Source organism: Mus caroli, unplaced genomic scaffold (genome assembly GCF_978045245.1).
Source record: "Mus caroli unplaced genomic scaffold, Mus_caroli_1 scaffold_17, whole genome shotgun sequence".
NCBI lineage: Eukaryota > Metazoa > Chordata > Mammalia > Rodentia > Muridae > Mus > Mus caroli.
The window spans coordinates 71,000,635-71,019,092 of NW_028227272.1; the positions used below are offsets into that span (position 1 = coordinate 71,000,635).

Sequence of the window (18,458 nt, forward strand, 5' to 3'; positions counted from 1 at the left end):
GTCATTGGCTTCCAACTTTGTTACTCTTTAATGGAATGGTTATGAGAATTGAAGTGGTACAAGTGGACTCCATCTTTTTCCAAATGAGCATGTCTATGTCCAGCTAAATCTGGCCCTTATATTTTGAAAGAGGAGGTTTGCCTTTTCTGCGTGTGATTTGTGTTTAGTCCCCTGAATTTAGGAGTTAGTGGTCTGGTGTGGTCATTGCAATGAGGAGAACAAACAAACAAGCAAGCAGGGAGAGGGTATGTTCAGAGCACAGAAAATTATTTCACTTTCATATGTGCATCTCAATCACACATACACATACACATACACACACACACACACACACACACACACACACACACACACCTACCTCACATACATACATTATATTTTCCTATAAATGTATCTCAGTAAACTCAGATGATAAAGGCAGCTAACAGAAGCAAAATGACAGCAATCAATACTTGGGTTGCCCTGGCAACTGGTGGTTGGGAAGTAAGCTACTTGCCAAATGATGCGTATGGTGACAATAGACTCCACTGAGCATCCTGCAATAGCACCATTAGCCATCTGGCTTAAAGAACAGGAGTGAATTGCAGTGCCAAAGCAGTGCACAATTTTATTCATGATCCCTCCTAATCTCCAACCCAGGTTTCTGACCTAAGCTGTAACAGAGACAATTGAAAATAAAATAAAAACCCAAACCCACCTTGGATGGGTTAAGCATAAGGAGATAAGATTTTTGTTTATTTGTTTAGCTTTATCTACTACTTAAGTTTTAAAATATAACTTTCCAAACTCTCCTAACAAAAGCAATAAGCAAATAAATGAAGGGCAACTGCATAGCTGGAACCAGAGGACCATCATCCCAGGGAGGAGAGTCAGATCAAATTCCACAAGGCCATTTCTGATGAGGAGTAGGATTCTGGCGTCTCATTGCTACCTTGCTGTTCTTTCACTGAGCCTCTGATTTGTGCCATAACACGGGAGCCAAATCTTCTTCTTCTTTTTTCCTCCCATATAGTTTTTGTGGAGCTCCTGATCAAATCCAGGCCCTGTGCCAGACAAGCACCCATCAATTACATTCCTACTGTCTCCTCCTCTTATAATAAGTCAATCCAATTAGTGCTCTATCCTCAATGCTTCACTTAAACTTCATGATCTCCTGGAGCCTCTATCTCCAAATACTGGGATATTGAGGCTTACAGCTTCAACACATGAATTTCATAGAGCATGATACAGCTTTAGAGTACCTTTATGTGTCTGTGTGTGCATATGCATTTGTGTGTGGCTCTGTGTATACATTTGTTTGTGTGAGTATAAGTGCATGTGTATAAGCGTATGTGTGTGTGTGTGTGTGTGTGTGTGTGGGCATGCGCATACCTGACACATATGGGGCAAGAGGACAACCCTGATTGTTATTCCTCAGCTCGTGTCTACCTTTTTGTTTGTTTGTTTATTTATTTTGTTGCTCTTGTTGTTGGTGTAATTGTTTAATTGGGACATAATTTCTCATTGGCCAGGAATACACAAGGTAACCTAACCTGGCAGACAGACTCCCATGAACCTTCCCATTTCTACTTCTTTCCCTTCTTGGCCAAGGGTCAAACTTCAGCATGGAGAGGGGTTCTGAGAGAAGGGGTGTCTAAGAACAGCAAAACAAATGACTGGACATCAACTCGTGGGTCCAAGCTGGCAGCCTAGGTTCTGCTGAGATGACTTTCTGGACTGATCTCTCTCTCTCTCTCTCTCTCTCTCTCTCTCTCTCTCTCTCTCTCTCTCTCTCTCTCTCTCTCTCTCTCTCTGTGTGTGTATGTGTGTGTGTGTGTGTGTTTGTGTGTGTTCTGCTATGCTCTAGATGGCTTTTTCTTGCTATTCTAAAAACTCTCTGGTTGAGACAGCTCTCTCTGCTAGGAAACATTTCTAAAAGCTATCTGGAAAGCTCATGGGTTTTCTGACCAAAGTCAACAAAGCAGCTATAAAAAATTATTGAATCTTCTGACCTAGTCAGAAATCCTGTTGGAATAATTCTTGAAGACCTGTTTTCGCTTTCCAGAGATCTCCAGACAGCTTAGCTCTCTCTAGAGAAAATTCTAAAGAAGAACTGGAGTGTAAACAAATAAAAGTAATTTAAAAAAAAAAGAGAAAAAATGAATAAATATTATTTTTTCCATTAAAACAACAACAACAACAACAACAAAAAGAACTGCTATGGCTCTCTGCTAGCTCATCTCATGCAGACCAAAAGTCCAGTTTTTTATTTCCATATTCAGTTATTTATTTAAGGTTCCCTTTGATTATCTTATGAATCAGTATCCCATGACTCCAGCCCCTTAATTCTTAGGAGGCGGCAAGCACATTTTTTTTTTATAACACTGAAAAAAAAAAAAAACAGAGCTCTCCTCACTTCCATTATGCATAGGTGCTAAACTAGCTGGGTGGGACCCTGCCCGGAAGTTACCTTTTCTACCATCCCTCACTAACCTTGAACTCAGGAGTCTGCCTGCTGCATCTTTCTGAGAAGCTGACTCTTTTCTGCAGCTGCCTTTGTTTCTGTAGATTCCTGAAGCCCCTCGTAAATAATTCATTCATATGGCATCCGTATATTTTGCATAGTTAAGAAATTATATTTATTTTGAACTCATGCTTTTAGAGTTCTTTCCACAGTCATCAGGGCTGTCCTGAAGGTTCCAGTGTTTACCATTTTGCTAATACATCAGCCACACCTTTGCCTCCTGGACTCACACTGTCTCAGATTATCATGGAGTCATTAACAGGGAGGACTTTTCTCAGAGGAATGTGAAATATGTATACTATTATGCAAATAAACCTCATGCCCAGGGCAGCCATCTTCTCATTCTGTCCCTACCAAGGCCATGCCCTGCTTAGTATACATCCACCTTTACTCCCCCATTGTCATTAGAATTATAAATATAAGCCACCATGCCTGGGAGGCCAAGGTTTGGTTGTTTGGTTGTTGGTATTGAAGATCCAACTCAGGCTCTCTTTCATGTCCTAAATGTATCGAAATGTATTCATTTCCAGCTGACTGCCATCAAATTCCAGCACTATTCTGGTGTCATTTGACTCAAAGTCTAACATTTAAAGTCTCATCAAATATCACTTAAATATCCTAAGACTTAATTTCTCCCTAGTGGTGAAGCCATAGAATTAGAAAAGCTATGTGCTTTCAGATTGCAATGGCTGGAAAAGCATGCAGCAGATGCTCCTGTTCTGAAAAGAAGAAAGAAAAAACTAAAGAGAGAGAGAGAGAGAGAGAGAGAGAGAGAGAGAGAGAGAGAGAGAGAGAGAGAGAGAGAGAGAGAGAAGCAATGGATACTCAGCGAGTTAGACCAACCTCCATTCTATTTTACTTATTTTATTTGCTTAGTTATTTTGCTCAACCAAACATGACTCTGCAGGATGAAGTGTGGCTACATGTGGCCCTTTGGGGAATCCTGGGCCTTACAGAGTGGGCAAAGTCTTGCTCTTAGACATGAGAAAGAGCCCCATTGAACTCCAAATCCGTTTTCAGGCATTCTTTAATGGGAGAACATGGTCAAAGTCTCTCTGTATTCCATTCTATATCAGTTTTTTGGTTCCTTTACTCTGGCAGAGACATTTCCAGATTATTCAACAGATAGACTCCACATTCATAAGTTCCTGGATGCCTTAGATGCACTCATTGAACTAACAAGTTGTTTTATTTGTTCTCATTAATTAATTAATTAATCAGTCAACCAATCAATCAATTTTTGAGCATGTTGGTTGAGTATCTGGTGAGTTCAATGGATTGTTGAAACACTTGTTGCCTGTGTGACTAAAATGCTTGGTTGGTGTGGCTGGAAATTTTTGAGAAATGATCTTACCATGGAGGTGATAATGGTCTCAAGTTTCCAATTGTACTTCAAGCTCCTGAAGACTAGGAACACAGGTATTAACATATACCTCTGATTTGTACAGTTTTGGAAGGAATTCGTTATTACCACCACATGTAGGAACAATTTAAAGGCAAAGATTTATTCTTCCGTTGAATACAGAACTCAGACAAGAAAATGTCTAAAGATCTTCACAAGAAAGTCTTGACTCTCTGTCTGTTCCTTTCTTAAATAGATTAACCTCTATAGGTAAATATATATCTCTGTGTTACTAAATCTTCAATTATTCAGCATTGGAAAGCATAATATTTCACTGGATAGAGTAATGTTTACTGAGAATTTCAGTCATAGACTGAAAATGTGTTTTATTTACACAATGGAATATCACTCAGCTATTAAAAACAAGAACGTCATGAATTTTGAAGGCAGATGGATGGAACTAGAAAATATCCTGAGTGAGGATGCTTCATGGTATATGTATAGGTGCATGGTATATGTATAGATGCATGGTATATGTATAGGTGGCTATTAGCTATAAAGAACAGGGTAACCATGTTATATAATCCACAGAGGCAAAGAATCAAATAACAAGGAGGGTCCATAGAGGCTTGAGTCTTTCAGAAGTAGATATAAAATAGATTTCAGAGGTAGATGAAAGGACAGAACCAGGTAGGAGAAGAGATGAGAAGATGAGCTGGGTGGCAGGGCGGGTATGGTACTGTACATTTTTAATAATACACAGTCTTTATTTATAATGCTTTCCCAAACTCTAATGTCTGAGAAAATAAATTGACATGTGTTTATAAAAAAACCACCCTGTTTTAAAAAACAACACAGAATTTTCACATGGAAAACATGAAATCTTCAATAGTAAGCTATAATGATAGAGAGAGGTCAAATAAAGGGTTTACAGGTGTGTTTTTAACCTGGAGAGCTATTCTAACAAACTCATGGTCAAAGGTATATTGGGTATTTCCCTAAGATTTATAGGAAGTTTGTACCATAAGTCAGTAGTTCTCTCTCACTCTGTGTGTCTCTGTGTCTCTGTCTCTGTCGCTCTCTCTTTCTGTGTGTGTGTGTGTGTGTGTGTGTGTGTGTGTGTGTGTGTGTGTGTGTATGTGAGTGTGTGGTTGTATGTATCTAATTTCCATGTGTGAATGTGTAGGGATATCTTATAAGCACATTTCTTGTCCATTTTATAACTTTAGCATCATTTTAGAAAAGATTTTCAAGGAATGAATGATTAATTATATCTTGCCACTTCTTAATTACCCATATTTAGTCATATACTCTAATTATTTTTCATGTTTCCAAGCCTTTCTGTTGTTGGTCTTTAATAAGAGATAATAACAACTCATTACAGTCTTGAGGGAGATGTGATGGAAGGGAGAGAGAGGGAAAGACCACACTTTCTTTTTCTTCCCATTTTTCTCTTGAAGTTTTATTGCCCAGTGTTATCTTTGTTGTCATTTCAGCTGTTCTTTCCAGGATATAGCTTTATTTGTCTGTGTTCCCTTTGTGGCTGATTCACGGGCAGAGTACTGCAAGATTTATAAGCATTGTCTCTTGTTTTTAATTTTCTCTAGTGAAGTTCCTATTTGAGCCTTCAGGTCTGGTGTGCCTCTGCTGCATTCAACAGCACATGTATAAAGAGTCACTCTGACTTTCTGCTCATCTGAGTCTGTCACATTATGTATTTATCTGTCACTTCCTGTAGATGTTTCTATGAACGTATCCTACTTTCAAATATTTCACACTCATTTTATTAATGCTATTTATTTTGTTTACAGATTTAGGCTTACGTAGCACATTTTCTTTTGAGTCTTGCCACATGGATAGCAAGTTTGACTACGCAGGAGTTGATGGAATAGACTCTATACTTTCCAAAGACTAAAATCTCCTTTGAGTATTGAGGTAATTTTTTTTTTTCCTCAGAAGATGAGAAGCAAGTGCCGTGGATATGACAAACTACATCTGAACCTCATCAGGTGTTTAGTGACATTAATGGCACCATTGCCATAGTCCATTCAGGTATGACCTTTAGCATGTCAACCTGTTATATTCCACAGTTATCTGACAAACATTCTTTATCATTGCCTTTTTCATGTTTCTCATTTCCTACTTTTTATTCTATATGTATTCTGTATTTAACATGCAAGGGGACCTCATGGATCAGTGCTTTACACTGGAAAACCTAAACCCCCATTAACTCGCTCATCCTGGAGAAAGAACTGCGAAGTACATGATTCAGGCTGAGATGCTTGGCTTGGCTCCCATCCTAGTGCCTGCGTAAGACACTCATTTTGCTTACTCCATGGAGCACCATAGGTTAGATTCCCCAAAAAGCAAACGCTGGCTCCAATAACTAGCTCACTCATGAGAGCTCGTTTTGATACCGCTTAACCCATTGTATTGCATTTGCTTCCTCCTGTCTGAGACATCCCCTTATCAGTTCTTTACATTCAGTAATATTAGGTTCCATTCAGTTGTATCACAAATTCCTCACCTGTTATATTAACCTTCATTGTATCCTTGGGCTGGGCTCCATATCAACTTGTTTTTTTAAAATCAATATTGACGCTCAAAATTTATTTCAGGAATATTTGCCATCTTAGATATTTTACTTGACTTTCTTCTACTCTAGTGTTAACACCATGCCTGTATCATGATATAATTGTATGTTTAAGAACATTCTATTGTTTTTCTCTAAACGTAAAACTTTGGGCAAAATATTTGTTTATTTATTTAAATTAATGTTTTGTCATTTAAGCAGTAAAATAGTGCTATTTGTGTAAATAAGTATATACATATGTGTACATATATATATATATACATATATACATATTTTTATATGTGTACCATACATATATATATATATATATATATACATATATGTATATGTGTACGATAAACAGGTTATTTAAAACATTAACTGTTCTGTGGTAGTTATCTTAACCACTATAGGTTTTGGAATATGACTATTGTCCCCTGAATTAACCTTATCCTATTTGAGTTTGAAGGATTTGAAGTTATTTTCTCTATTTTACTGCATGTAAACTTATTTTTAACATTGTTGTATAATCGATTTTCATCATATTATTTCCCCTTCCCCAAGTCCTTTCAAATTCTGCCTACCTGCCTCTCCAACTCCACCTCTTTCTCTCTCATTTCCCCCAAATGAAAACAAAGCAGTGATCTCCCTAAAAAAGCTAAAGATACAAAACCAAAAATCCATAGCCAAAGGCACAAACAGATTCTCTCTCTCTCTCTCTCTCTCTCTCTCTCTCTCTCTCTCTCTCTCTCTCACACACACACACACACACACACACACACACACACACACACCCTGATGAGCCCATGAAACCTGCTGGTCAATTACTGAGCTTGAGACCTGCCTGCAGTATGGTTGATATATTCAGTCACTCCATTTTGAGACCTGTCTGCAGTACAGTTGACTGCATTCAGTCACTCCATTGTAAAATGCTTTTTTTTTCTTTTTCAGAATATACTAATTGCACATATTTTCTTGGTTAGGGGTAGAAATATGTGTCCACTTCCCATTCTCACTGTGGGGATTTTGTTTGGCTTCATTTTTTTCATGTCTTGCTCATGTTGTCTCCATTTCTGTGAATCCAATTGCACATTGAACCTATTAGTTATGGAAAGTGTTTATTCACTGGGGTCATCCAACACTGCTTGCTTTAGCCTCTCTTCCTATAGGAATGTGTCTATATGTATGTGTATGTTTATGCATATATATATATGTGTGTGTGTATATATGCACACACAAATATAAATATTTGTCTTTCTACTTTATTTCTTGACTTCTAATGGTTAGGGTAAGGGTTATGTTTATTTTACATTAAATATTATTAGAATATATTCAACACATTTTCAGTTTGAATATCATTGAAGAAAAATAGCTCTTTAGCCTCATTGTACATTTAAAACTTTCTTTTGAATTCTGGAAACTAAAAATAGTTGCTTTCTTAAACACCACAAATGTGTTCTAACAGAAATATATATCATATTAATAGAGCAGATATAATTTTAATACATTTATAATGGGCTCAAGTAAAATTTCATTTTGAACCACAGAGGAGCTCTACTCTTTAATCTTCCTTATTTTGAAATTGCTAAAATTTGTAAGAAGGGAGTGCTTGCACACTTACTGAAACAGTCTTCGTCTCCCTCTTCTTAAGGTCATGACTCATTACACTTCTGTACCTTTATCCATATGTGCACTCCAGTTCCATGACCCATAATTTTATCAGAGTAATATTTACCACTATCCTTTTTTTTCCCGAAATCATACTCATTCGAATATTTTAAATCTATTTTGCAATGATCTGTTGTTATTCTAACAATTTGTGTAAACTCAGCTAAATACACCTGCCACTCTACTTTTATTTCTTATCCCATCATTTTGTACTTATGGACAGTAAAGGGCCAGGTAATTATAGCTCTCTACTTTCTATACTATGCTTCTGCACTTATAAATTTCTGAGTATTCCGATTTCTGCCATTACTAAATTGCTCTCTTTCAAATTTTATTGCAACTTAGCTGTAATTATCTTGCTGAGATAACATTCTGGTCCTAAATTTTATGCTGCAGACTATTATTTTTAGCAAAGATCCACTTGACATAGAATCTGAGAGTGATGAGACACTAGTCTTAAAAAAAAATCCTGCTGGGAAAACTGTGAGTTGAGCTTAGTGAAAAATAATGGGTGTAGTTCAATGATTTAACTACAGCTTAATAGTCTTAAAAGTCAACAGTATTCAAAAGGATACTGAATGCTCAAAGAACATTGCATAATCCTACCTTTGGCTACAGCAATACACAGCTATCTCAGTCTTGGAATCAACTTAAAGAATTATGTTCCCACTGAATATGATTTTCCATGATCTTCATAGAAGAGCTGATACTTACGTTTTCTTTCTTTCATGTCTTAACGTTTGCTTTAAAATAAAAAATAGCACGGCATGCCATACAATGGGTGTTGCCCTGATAATTAAGGTAGAAGTCTACCATTGTCAGGGCAGCCTTCTGAGCCTGGTGCAAAGTGGAGGACTCCCACTTTTTATTCTTCTTTGACCTTGTCTGGAAAGTTCAAAATCCTTTTACCCTCTCACTGTAGAATGCCACATAGCCTTGGTTAGATTACAGGGTCAGTTTCTTTTCTCCCAGTAAGTACCTGTTCAGCAAGCACCTGAGATTTTTGGAATGTCTCCCCATGCTAAGGAGTACCTTAGCCTTCAGCCAATGACCTTTGTCCACCCTGGATATTCCTCCCTGCTTCCTCCAAACTATTATAACCCTTGATTCACTCTGATTAAAGTTGATCTGTCTCCCTGAAACTGATCCTAAAGATAAGTCTGTTATTTCAGCTGTATTCATTGGCATTCTGAAACCATCTTTATCAATTCCGTTCCCTTCTTCCTCATGTGCTCGTTGGCCAATGACCCTGGGAAGAAGGGAAACCCACAAATGGGTGCCTTTGACACTCTTGGGTAACATCTAGGGCCCTAAACAATAATACAGTTCCAATGAGATTATTTTTCAAAGTATGTTTTGCATACTATTAGTGCCATAAGGAACTTGAAGAAAAATATACTTTAGAAGAAAAAGAAAAAGAAATTTATTGTCATGGAAGATGAAAACCATTACTGGCGAGGTAGCTCAATAGAACACCACAAGTTTGATCTTGGAAACTACATGGTAGAAGGAGATAACTGACGCTTCAAGTTGTCTTCTGTTCTCTACACATGTGCCATGGCATGTACACATATACACAAAAGCACACACTCAGTTCCATGAATGGAAACGTGTGTGTGTGTGTGTGTGTACACATAAATAAATACATGTAATTTTTAATTATTTTTTAAAAAAACATTTGAATGCCATCGTACAGAAGTCAAGCATATAGAAATATCTTTACATTCAATGATGGAGCTTCAACTTCTTGTGTTCTTTATTTTAAAATATTTACCAATACTGCAGAGACTATTTTGAGAATGACTATTAGTATGGATAATATGAGTGTAGTGGGAGATGAGAATAAAGTTGGCACAAAGTTTATTGCTTGGGAATGTATCTGAAAGCTTTATTTATTGGTCTTTTCTCTTAGCATAAGCCATTAATCAAATGATGCTTTCCTAGAAACCAGGGCAAGATTTAACAGAAGATATTAATCTACTTCTGAAGACAAAGGTACTTTTTTCTCAAGTGCTCTGGATGTTTAATTTATGCTCAGAATCACTATTTCTCTTTGCAAATTGAATGAGTAAACCAAGAACCAGATTAGTCGAGTGCAAATTATTGAAAAATATTGCCTAAAGAAACCCACCAGAATAAATTGTCTAAATGATGTTGCCTTTTACCTAAAGGTTTTATCTAGCAAGGCATGCCATTTAGCCAGAGTGCTATGGTAGTACTCTCACAGGGTGAGACAGTTGCAGTGGCCTGAGATAGATGTAGTCTTAGCTCAAGGTCATAGACTGAGTGTAGTATTTTTCTATGTGATATAATGATATGTTCAAATATATAACATACAAATTAAGCATATATAGCAAATATTATATGTATGAGCATATAATCAGTACCTAGGTAATATCAGATATCTTGGAAATATATAATCTTGTATGTATACACACACACACACACACACACACACACACACACACACACATTCACACATTCTTCAATAGTCGTCTACTGTAGAACCAAAATGTGTTGACTAGATTATCAAAAGACTTGGAACAGTCCTGATTCGTCTTATAGCTATACATATAGCTATAGCAGTAAATACATCTATGACATACCTATCACCTAATACTTTCAGTATTTATACAGAAGACTCAACTTACAGTGTGTGTGTGTGCACTTTGAACCTATTAGCTAAACTTTTTAAGCTTTTCTTTCCTTTTAAACGCTTAAAATCCATTGTTTTTGTTAGAATTTGGTTTTACTTCACATTTCTTCTGGGAAGTAAAATTTGTTTGAGATCTGCGTCCAATATAAAGAAAACAAAATATGTTTTTACAAGTTGAAGGAATACTGTATTATCTCTTATGTGTGTGCTTTCTTGTAATCCTGGCATACATTTACTTGAATTAATATATACAATAATTGAGAAACCATGTGTACACTCTTTCAATATTCTTGCACAGTTTCCTTGTCTCAGTTTTTTTTCCACAGTAGATATTTAACAATACAATGGTGATTTTCTCTTCCTTCTATCTTTGACAGTTGAGTAGCTGGTATATTTTGTTTTTAACTTACATATATACATAATTTCATTGTACTGGGTACATTATTTATAATTATTCTCATAGTATTGCATTCCCTCCTTCTCATTTAGGTAAATCAATAGAAATAAATTACATGGTTCTTGTGCTATGTGCTCCTGAAGATATTTTTAAGTGAGTATTTCAAGGTTTAATGAATTTTCCAAGATTCTCTGTTTCTCTGTCTGTCTCTCTGTCTTTTTGTCTGTTTGTTGCTCTCTCTCTCTCTCTCTCTCATTGTTACTTTGGTCATTATTTTAAGGAACATGGATACATGTCCTAACAGAGATGCATCATTAATATTTTTTAATCAAACAAGCAAGCAAAGGCCACTTGCTTCCAGTTGCATTTACTTACCTTTCAAAATAAATTAGTAGAGTAATTCTGTTGATCAAATCATTTCCTTCGGTTTACTGCCTATCTAAACTTCATTGTGAGGGAAACAAGAGATGTGGAAAGTAGTGCTGACAAACTAGGATATATAATTTCAAATACTTGCAGCTTTTATTGCTGTCTTTAATCATGACTACGTATTATTTCTTACCAAGCACTTCTGATCCATATTTAAATTTGAAAAAAAGAAATATGAATATTGGGCCACAAAATAGTCACAGAATTCTAAAAGTGACACAAGGATCTATTTTTGGTTTGTCCACAGAGAAAATTGTTTACATAAATGGCTTTTTTTTTTTTTTACAAAATTGGAATGTGAATATATTTTTTATTTTTCCCAGTGAATACACAATACACAATTCTTTGACAATACTATGAATCAATTTTATGCCAATTTCTTTGATGATCTAACAATATCAAATGAAACACATTGAGATTTGGGATACTGTTTGTCCACTCAAGTAAACTACAGTGGAAAAAAAATCCATCTATAAAACAAAGTATAAAAAGTCTACCCACGATCACAAAAATCTCTTATCTTGTAACACTTTAAAATCACAACAAATGCCTTTAATGTTATGAGAGTAAAAAATATTCATTAATTGCATGTTATTTAAAATTGTATGGTGTTTCATTTGAAGTACCCATTAGGGCAAAGCAACACAAAAATAGTTTCACCTCTCAGATAATGTGGAAACACACATCCCCCCAGCCCTGCCCCTTTTTCACAATATACAGAAGTAGTTGAGCAAAATGATATTAGTAGTGAAAGTTATGGTTCTACATTTCTTCAATACTGACAAGATCGCTTTTTAGGAGAGGTGATCCGCAGCTGGGCACCCATTGATGTGGATATTGATTTTTCATCAGTGAAAAAAAATTGCATAAAGTATTAAGTAGAACTTGGTTGTGTTCCATGAAATCACATATAAACTTGCAACTTAAATCCCACTGACAGTGGGATTTGAATATGGAGTGCATTAAGCTGTAACACAGAGCATACTTAAGCTGCTCTGTTGGTCGAAGCACACGCTTCTGCAAGGCTTTCCTTTCCTTTGGTAGTGTTTACACTGGGCTTGACTGTCCTATGTACTCCCGTGAACTTGCTCCAAATCCTGTGAAGGAAACAATTATTTTCATAGCCCTGTAGTCTCCTAACTTGCTTATGTAAAATGATATGAAAAAGGGTAGGCAAACCCTTAGCTTTACACTGGTACACCTGAGTTTGGGCACTGATGTATATATTTCATAAGGAGACTTTGCTTTTTCGGAAAGAAGCTGTGCTTGGGTCTGCCGTGACTACGCAGCAGTATTGCCTACAAGTGAAAGTAAGGTTTCCTTCCCATGCAGACTTCCTTCTGATGGCTTACGCATGTTTCTGCTCAGGCCCACAGAAGAGTCAACTCAGCAGATTTCCTATCACATTCAATCAAGTACAAGACGAAAAGAAAGCATTTAGGAGGGAGGTATGTGTCCCAGTTAACAATCTGATAGTTGACGGTGAATGGATTTGTCCAAATACCTAGATGATGAAGGCTTTCTATTGCTGATAGTATGTCTATGCCTGAAATTCATAGCATATTATTTCATCTTCATGGTAGATATCAGATGCAAGATTTTGTGGTAATCACAGTCTGTAAACTGTATGGACACAATATAATTGCTTATGATCATATACTGAAGTCAAGCAGAAAGACATCATGCTATAACCTGAAATTGTTCTGTAAGTCAACATGTGATCTGAAGATATTATTTCTTATGATTTGGTTTGATAATAATCTGCAGATGTCAGTTACCATACATATGATGTACTAAAGTTTTTCACTAAATTATATTATTCGTGAACATACAGTGAAGACACAACTAAAAGTATATCTTAAAAGAGCCTATGATTTTAAATAGAGACCATGAGTAAGGAACTGTATAGATGAAAAGTTATATTCATCACAACTTAGAATTGACAATAATTACAGAAGCCTTTTTTCCCCCACAGAAATTGTTCAGCTGTCCCTATTTCCTTGTACCAGAGACATCAAACTTCAATAAAATGCAGGCACTGATGGTAGAAAGTTGTTAAACGGTGTGTTAGAATTGCTTGATACTTCAGTGAAGGAAGTTAAGTATATAACACTAAGCAAGTTTTGGGACCCATGAAGAACCTCAAATTCTAGGCTTGCCTGTGGAGAAGGACCCTTAGAGCCATGTTCTTATATTATCCATTTCTTATGATAATGTCTCATGAGTTGGCATCTGAACCAATAATGCACAGTATGTATTGCCAATGTAAATATCCCCTACTTGAGCACTCAATATGTTGACCATCACACTGAATATGTTTCTAGGTACCCTCTATTGAATAAACCATAAGAAAAAATAATGAAAAACATTTGCTGAACTAGAATTTAAGCTTGTGTAAGTAGCACATGGGAAAATGTTATAAGTGGTAGTTTCAGGGAGGCTATCATCTACTTGACTTACATACATGTACAGAAGCTAACAAACATTTCAAAGTCACATTTATCTTGAGCATACATAATTGATGTTGAGGAAGTCCTCGTTCTTAGAGTCGTGAAAACAAATGAGGCAGGACACTGTTATTAATGTCCACTTACAAGATTTGGTTTTATTTAAAAAGTGTATAAACATGCATTTTTTTCCTCCCTTTTGACTGTTCTTTCCGATTTACTCATTCAAAAATGGGTCAAACAGATTTGAGTTGGTAGCCAATTTCTGAGAATGTACCAGAAAATATTGAGTCCAATAAATCTCCTAACTGGAAATGGAACATACTGTGAGCACTGCCTTTAAGCACTTATAATGTGGCTATACATCTGGTGGCATCGATTTCACATTTTAACCAAAAGAAACACAAAATTGTATGCAGAATGCATTAGTTTGCTTATTTTTTTTTTAAAAAAGAAATGAACTGAAGTGATGTGCCTACATCCTCTAATATGTACTGTACATGTATTAGAAAGATGAACAAGATATTGCAATTGAGCTCATATTCAAGAGTAGGCGAGTATGCTCGAAGAATAAGTTGCTTCTTTAACTATTTGCTAGAGTTTCTGGAGTTCATTTGTTGTTTGTTTGTTTGTTTCCTTGGGGAACTCCATGTTATAGTCTGACTTAATGAGTTGGAGAGATTAACTATGGTTATTCAAAACTGCTGTTTTTAAAAAGCTGTAATATAAATACAGATCTCTTGAAACACCTTGATTTTTATTTTGCTCATTGTAATTCTAAGATGGGCTAATTACAATGGCAGGTAAAGTTCATTCTAAATAAAACTTTAATAATATTTTTAAAGCAAGTTAGTACATCTTTGCTACCACCATACTTTATTACATACTCTGTCTAGACTTAAACCCCCTTCTTTTGACCCCTGCTTTAGTCAATAGTATCCATCTTTCTGCTTCTTAAAATTGACTCGATATCTGTTGTTTCAAGAAGACGTTGCCAACACCATCATCCCTTCGATCTTCCTATTTCTACACCCCCAACTGAAAACCATCTAACTGGATTGGTTACACCAGCATCATCCAACCTAACTTACAGTACAGAAAACTCCCTTCACATTCAAGCTTTTCTTCATGTCATGAGGAGTAGAGATTTGTGCTTATCACCAAATAAAATCGCAGTGCAAAATTTAAACATAAAAAGTTACACAATTAAAAGTTAATATCTGGCACCACAGCCCATTAATTCACATATAGTACAACAGACCAATCAGAACAGACAATGATATGAACAGAGTTAAAAAGAGTGAGCTTGCATAGCAATGCGCAAAAGAAATTATATACAGAGGAAAATCCTTTTCTTCCTGGAGGGTGAGTTTTGCTTTCTTTCTTTGTTTTTTATACTCCTGACAAGAAAGAGTTAAGGTGGGTGGTGTAAGTAAGAGAAGAACACAAGAAAATAACTGTGGAATATGTGTGGCTGTGTGTCTTTACATTGCATTTACAGTTTTTTTTTAATAGTACATAAATAAAGAAATTGTTCATTGCACTGTTAAATGTTATCACTTCCATGAGTTTGGACCTGATGGTCCTCAGAGCATCTTTGTATGTCCCCTCTCAGTTACTCTGCAAAAGAGAAGAAAAAGTTATAAATATAGCTTTCTTGTATGTTAAATATTCTTCTATCCTGGCTAGCAATAAAATCAAAGCAAATAGAGAATAACTAAAGATTTTCAGCTATTTATTGCATTTGTGAGTTTAAATAATTTCCTTTGAAGGCTGTAAGGGAAAAGGGAAGTACCAAGGAGCTCACAGACATGGGATGCACAGGGAGTTTTTTTTAAAAGTACTTAGCAGGCTACAGATACCACAATGTAAGTTACAAAAGAAGCAAAATGCTGTGAGTCAAAACAGAAGTTATAAACAAACCATGATAACAAACTTAGCAGTAGCCAATGGTAGTAATTCATATTAATATGGAACTTTACAGTTTTATAAGTAGTTTTCCTTCATCACAGGATGGACTAGCTCAAAATACTAATGTGAAGTCACTAGTAAACTGACATTTCACATATGTAAGTAGATTTATTAAGAATGTGCAATCGTCTTATTTTTATAATGTAAGAATAAAATAACAGCTAACTCAAGTAAAAGGACCTTTTATAAAAGCTTCATGAAAGTTACTAAGAGGGCTAAGAACACATAATTTCTTATTTTTTTAAATCTCAGAACTAAGACATAGATAGTACATCCAGCTCTAATCATAATAAGTAACCAAAATTCTCAACTGGGTAATTTGCTTCCTTTTCTTTATTGCAGTCAGTTATAAAGGGTGAAGCTCCCTTTGCCAAAGAGATTGCACGTTACTTGTAAGTGTTAAGACTAATTACCTACATTAAAAGAAATTTATATGCTTTAAGCCAACTTAAAATACCAATGAAATATTTGCATCATGGACTGTTCTAAACAGTTATCTCTTAAACTTATGGCCAATCCTGAGCGAAATAATTGAATTTGTTTTTCTTAGCGGCTATAAATTTTTATCACTCATAGTATTTAATACAGCGATCCCATCAGCCCAGTATTCTTTTTGGGGGGGGGAGGGTTCGAAACAGGCGTGCACCACCACGGCCCGCTCAGCCCAGTATTCTTTTTCAATCGCAAAGGCCTTTGAAAGGATCCAAGGAACTTACACAATTCACCTGTAAACTGTCCTTGACTATTTGAGCCCACATATCCAATGTCGAGAAGGTCATTGGCATTCCTCTGGTGGCTGCCCCTCAGCACGTCGGCCTTCCGAGGGCCAGTGGACCCTTTAGAGGAGGATGTTCCTGATGAGCTGTGCCCCCCAGGAGAAGGGAAGCTGGGCTTGCTGTAGGGCACCAGGGACTCCTCTGAAAAAGAAAACAAACCATAGAAGACTGAATTGAATGGCAGCACAGGTGCCAAACACAAACCCAGTTCTTAGAGGCAATTTCATTATTTTATTCTCCAGCAAAATGGGAAGTAGGAAGCTGAATCTTTTCTGGATATTAATAGGAATTTGCACACGCAGGGAACTTTTCCCTACAACACACACTCAATAGTCCAAATCAAAAGAGATCTTGGGATAAGGACAACATAGTATTTGCAAGGCTTAAAATCATTGCAATGGAGATCTGCTGAAAAGAACCATAGTTTGCTTAACAAACACAATGTCTGAGAATTATTTTTGGAGGTCAGTGAAGCTCAATTTAAATTTTCCCATTAAGACCAAAGGAAAATGATTTCTTACACTATGGAAATATTTTCTCAATCGGCTTAGATACAGAATTAGTTATAGATTATGTAGATATAGAATTAGATTAGAATATAGATAGACATTACATAAGCTTCCTAAATATTTGATATTTCTTGAGTTAGAAATCCATTGTTTGAAAAGTTCCATGTTTCATTAAAAGAGAACAAAACACTAATTACAATGTACTTATGTTCCTTTTAGATATCATCTCTCCAAAATAGTGTTATAATCCATAGGCAGGTCTGCTCTTTTCTTTATCCCAGTTATTTTCTGTGTCTCATCCCTTCCACACCCACTACGGTTTATTCCAGTATTCTGGATATATGTCGTGATTAAGTGAATATAACCTGCTGATTGAATCTATCATTTTATTCCTTGGATAGTACTTAATGAGACAGGGCAGGTAGTGTTTTTCACATCTGGTAACCTTCCAAAATGTAGATTTAGATATTGCCATTGTCATTCTCGGTCCTTTGATGAAATAAACCTTCTAAGAATTTAACACCACATGTTGACATGATGTAATTAAGAAAAATGCATGGGGTGAGAACAAACCTAGACATGACTGGGTACAAATAAATATAGACTCTATAAAGGGATGCTGTTCTGAAGTGTGTCTGTGTGTTCATGTCCAGTAGACACTAAGCAAGGGCGAATGCTCCCTCAAACCATATATTTATGTAACCGATTTACCTCTTCACCAAATCATATTGAAGCAGGAATTATGAAGTTTATATTATGAAACTTCCAGGAAATTTTTTTTATAAATAAAAGATCTTCCCATCCAAATGTTAACACTGAATTTCATTTATTCATATAAAGAACATACGAGCTCACTTCCATTTTTTCTAATTTCAGGATGCCTGATTGTGCATCTCTCTGCAGTTTTGTGATCTGAATTAATTCTCCTTTTTTGAAAGATGTTAACTCCCTTTCAAGTGACTGGCTACTTCAATCAACCAGTTTCAAGTTGATATTAAGTTGATGCACAGTGAGAAATTTAGTGTTATTGAAAAAAAAACCCTCAATATCGATATTAAAGGATAAAAACATTGAGCTGTTTTCTGAGCACTCCAGATGACTCTTGGGGGTTTCTAAGTTCAAAGACCTTTTACAAGGTTAACTTGTGGACTAAGTCTCCACTGACTGTGTGCTGTTAAGCTTTTGAAG

General features: G+C 36.0%; 1 protein-coding gene across 12 annotated transcripts in view; it reads right to left on the reverse strand.

Annotated features, from left to right (window-relative positions):
• Positions 1 to 11,606: 11,606 nt before the first annotated feature.
• Positions 11,607 to 18,458, reverse strand: part of Robo2 (roundabout guidance receptor 2) — a 1,540,028-nt gene continuing 1,533,176 nt past the window's right edge. For 3 of the 12 annotated variants that reach the window (XM_085832480.1, XM_085832479.1, XM_029470223.2), the window contains 2 exons: positions 16,702 to 16,902; positions 11,607 to 15,634 (listed from right to left, as the gene is read on the reverse strand). In XM_085832480.1, coding sequence (XP_085688606.1) covers positions 15,633 to 15,634; positions 16,702 to 16,902 — 203 coding nt within the window. In that variant the 3' untranslated portion in view covers positions 11,607 to 15,632. The remainder of the gene's footprint in view (positions 15,635 to 16,701; positions 16,903 to 18,458) is intronic. The other 9 variants (XM_085832485.1, XM_029470227.2, XM_085832484.1 and 6 more) reach the window with 5 other exon arrangements.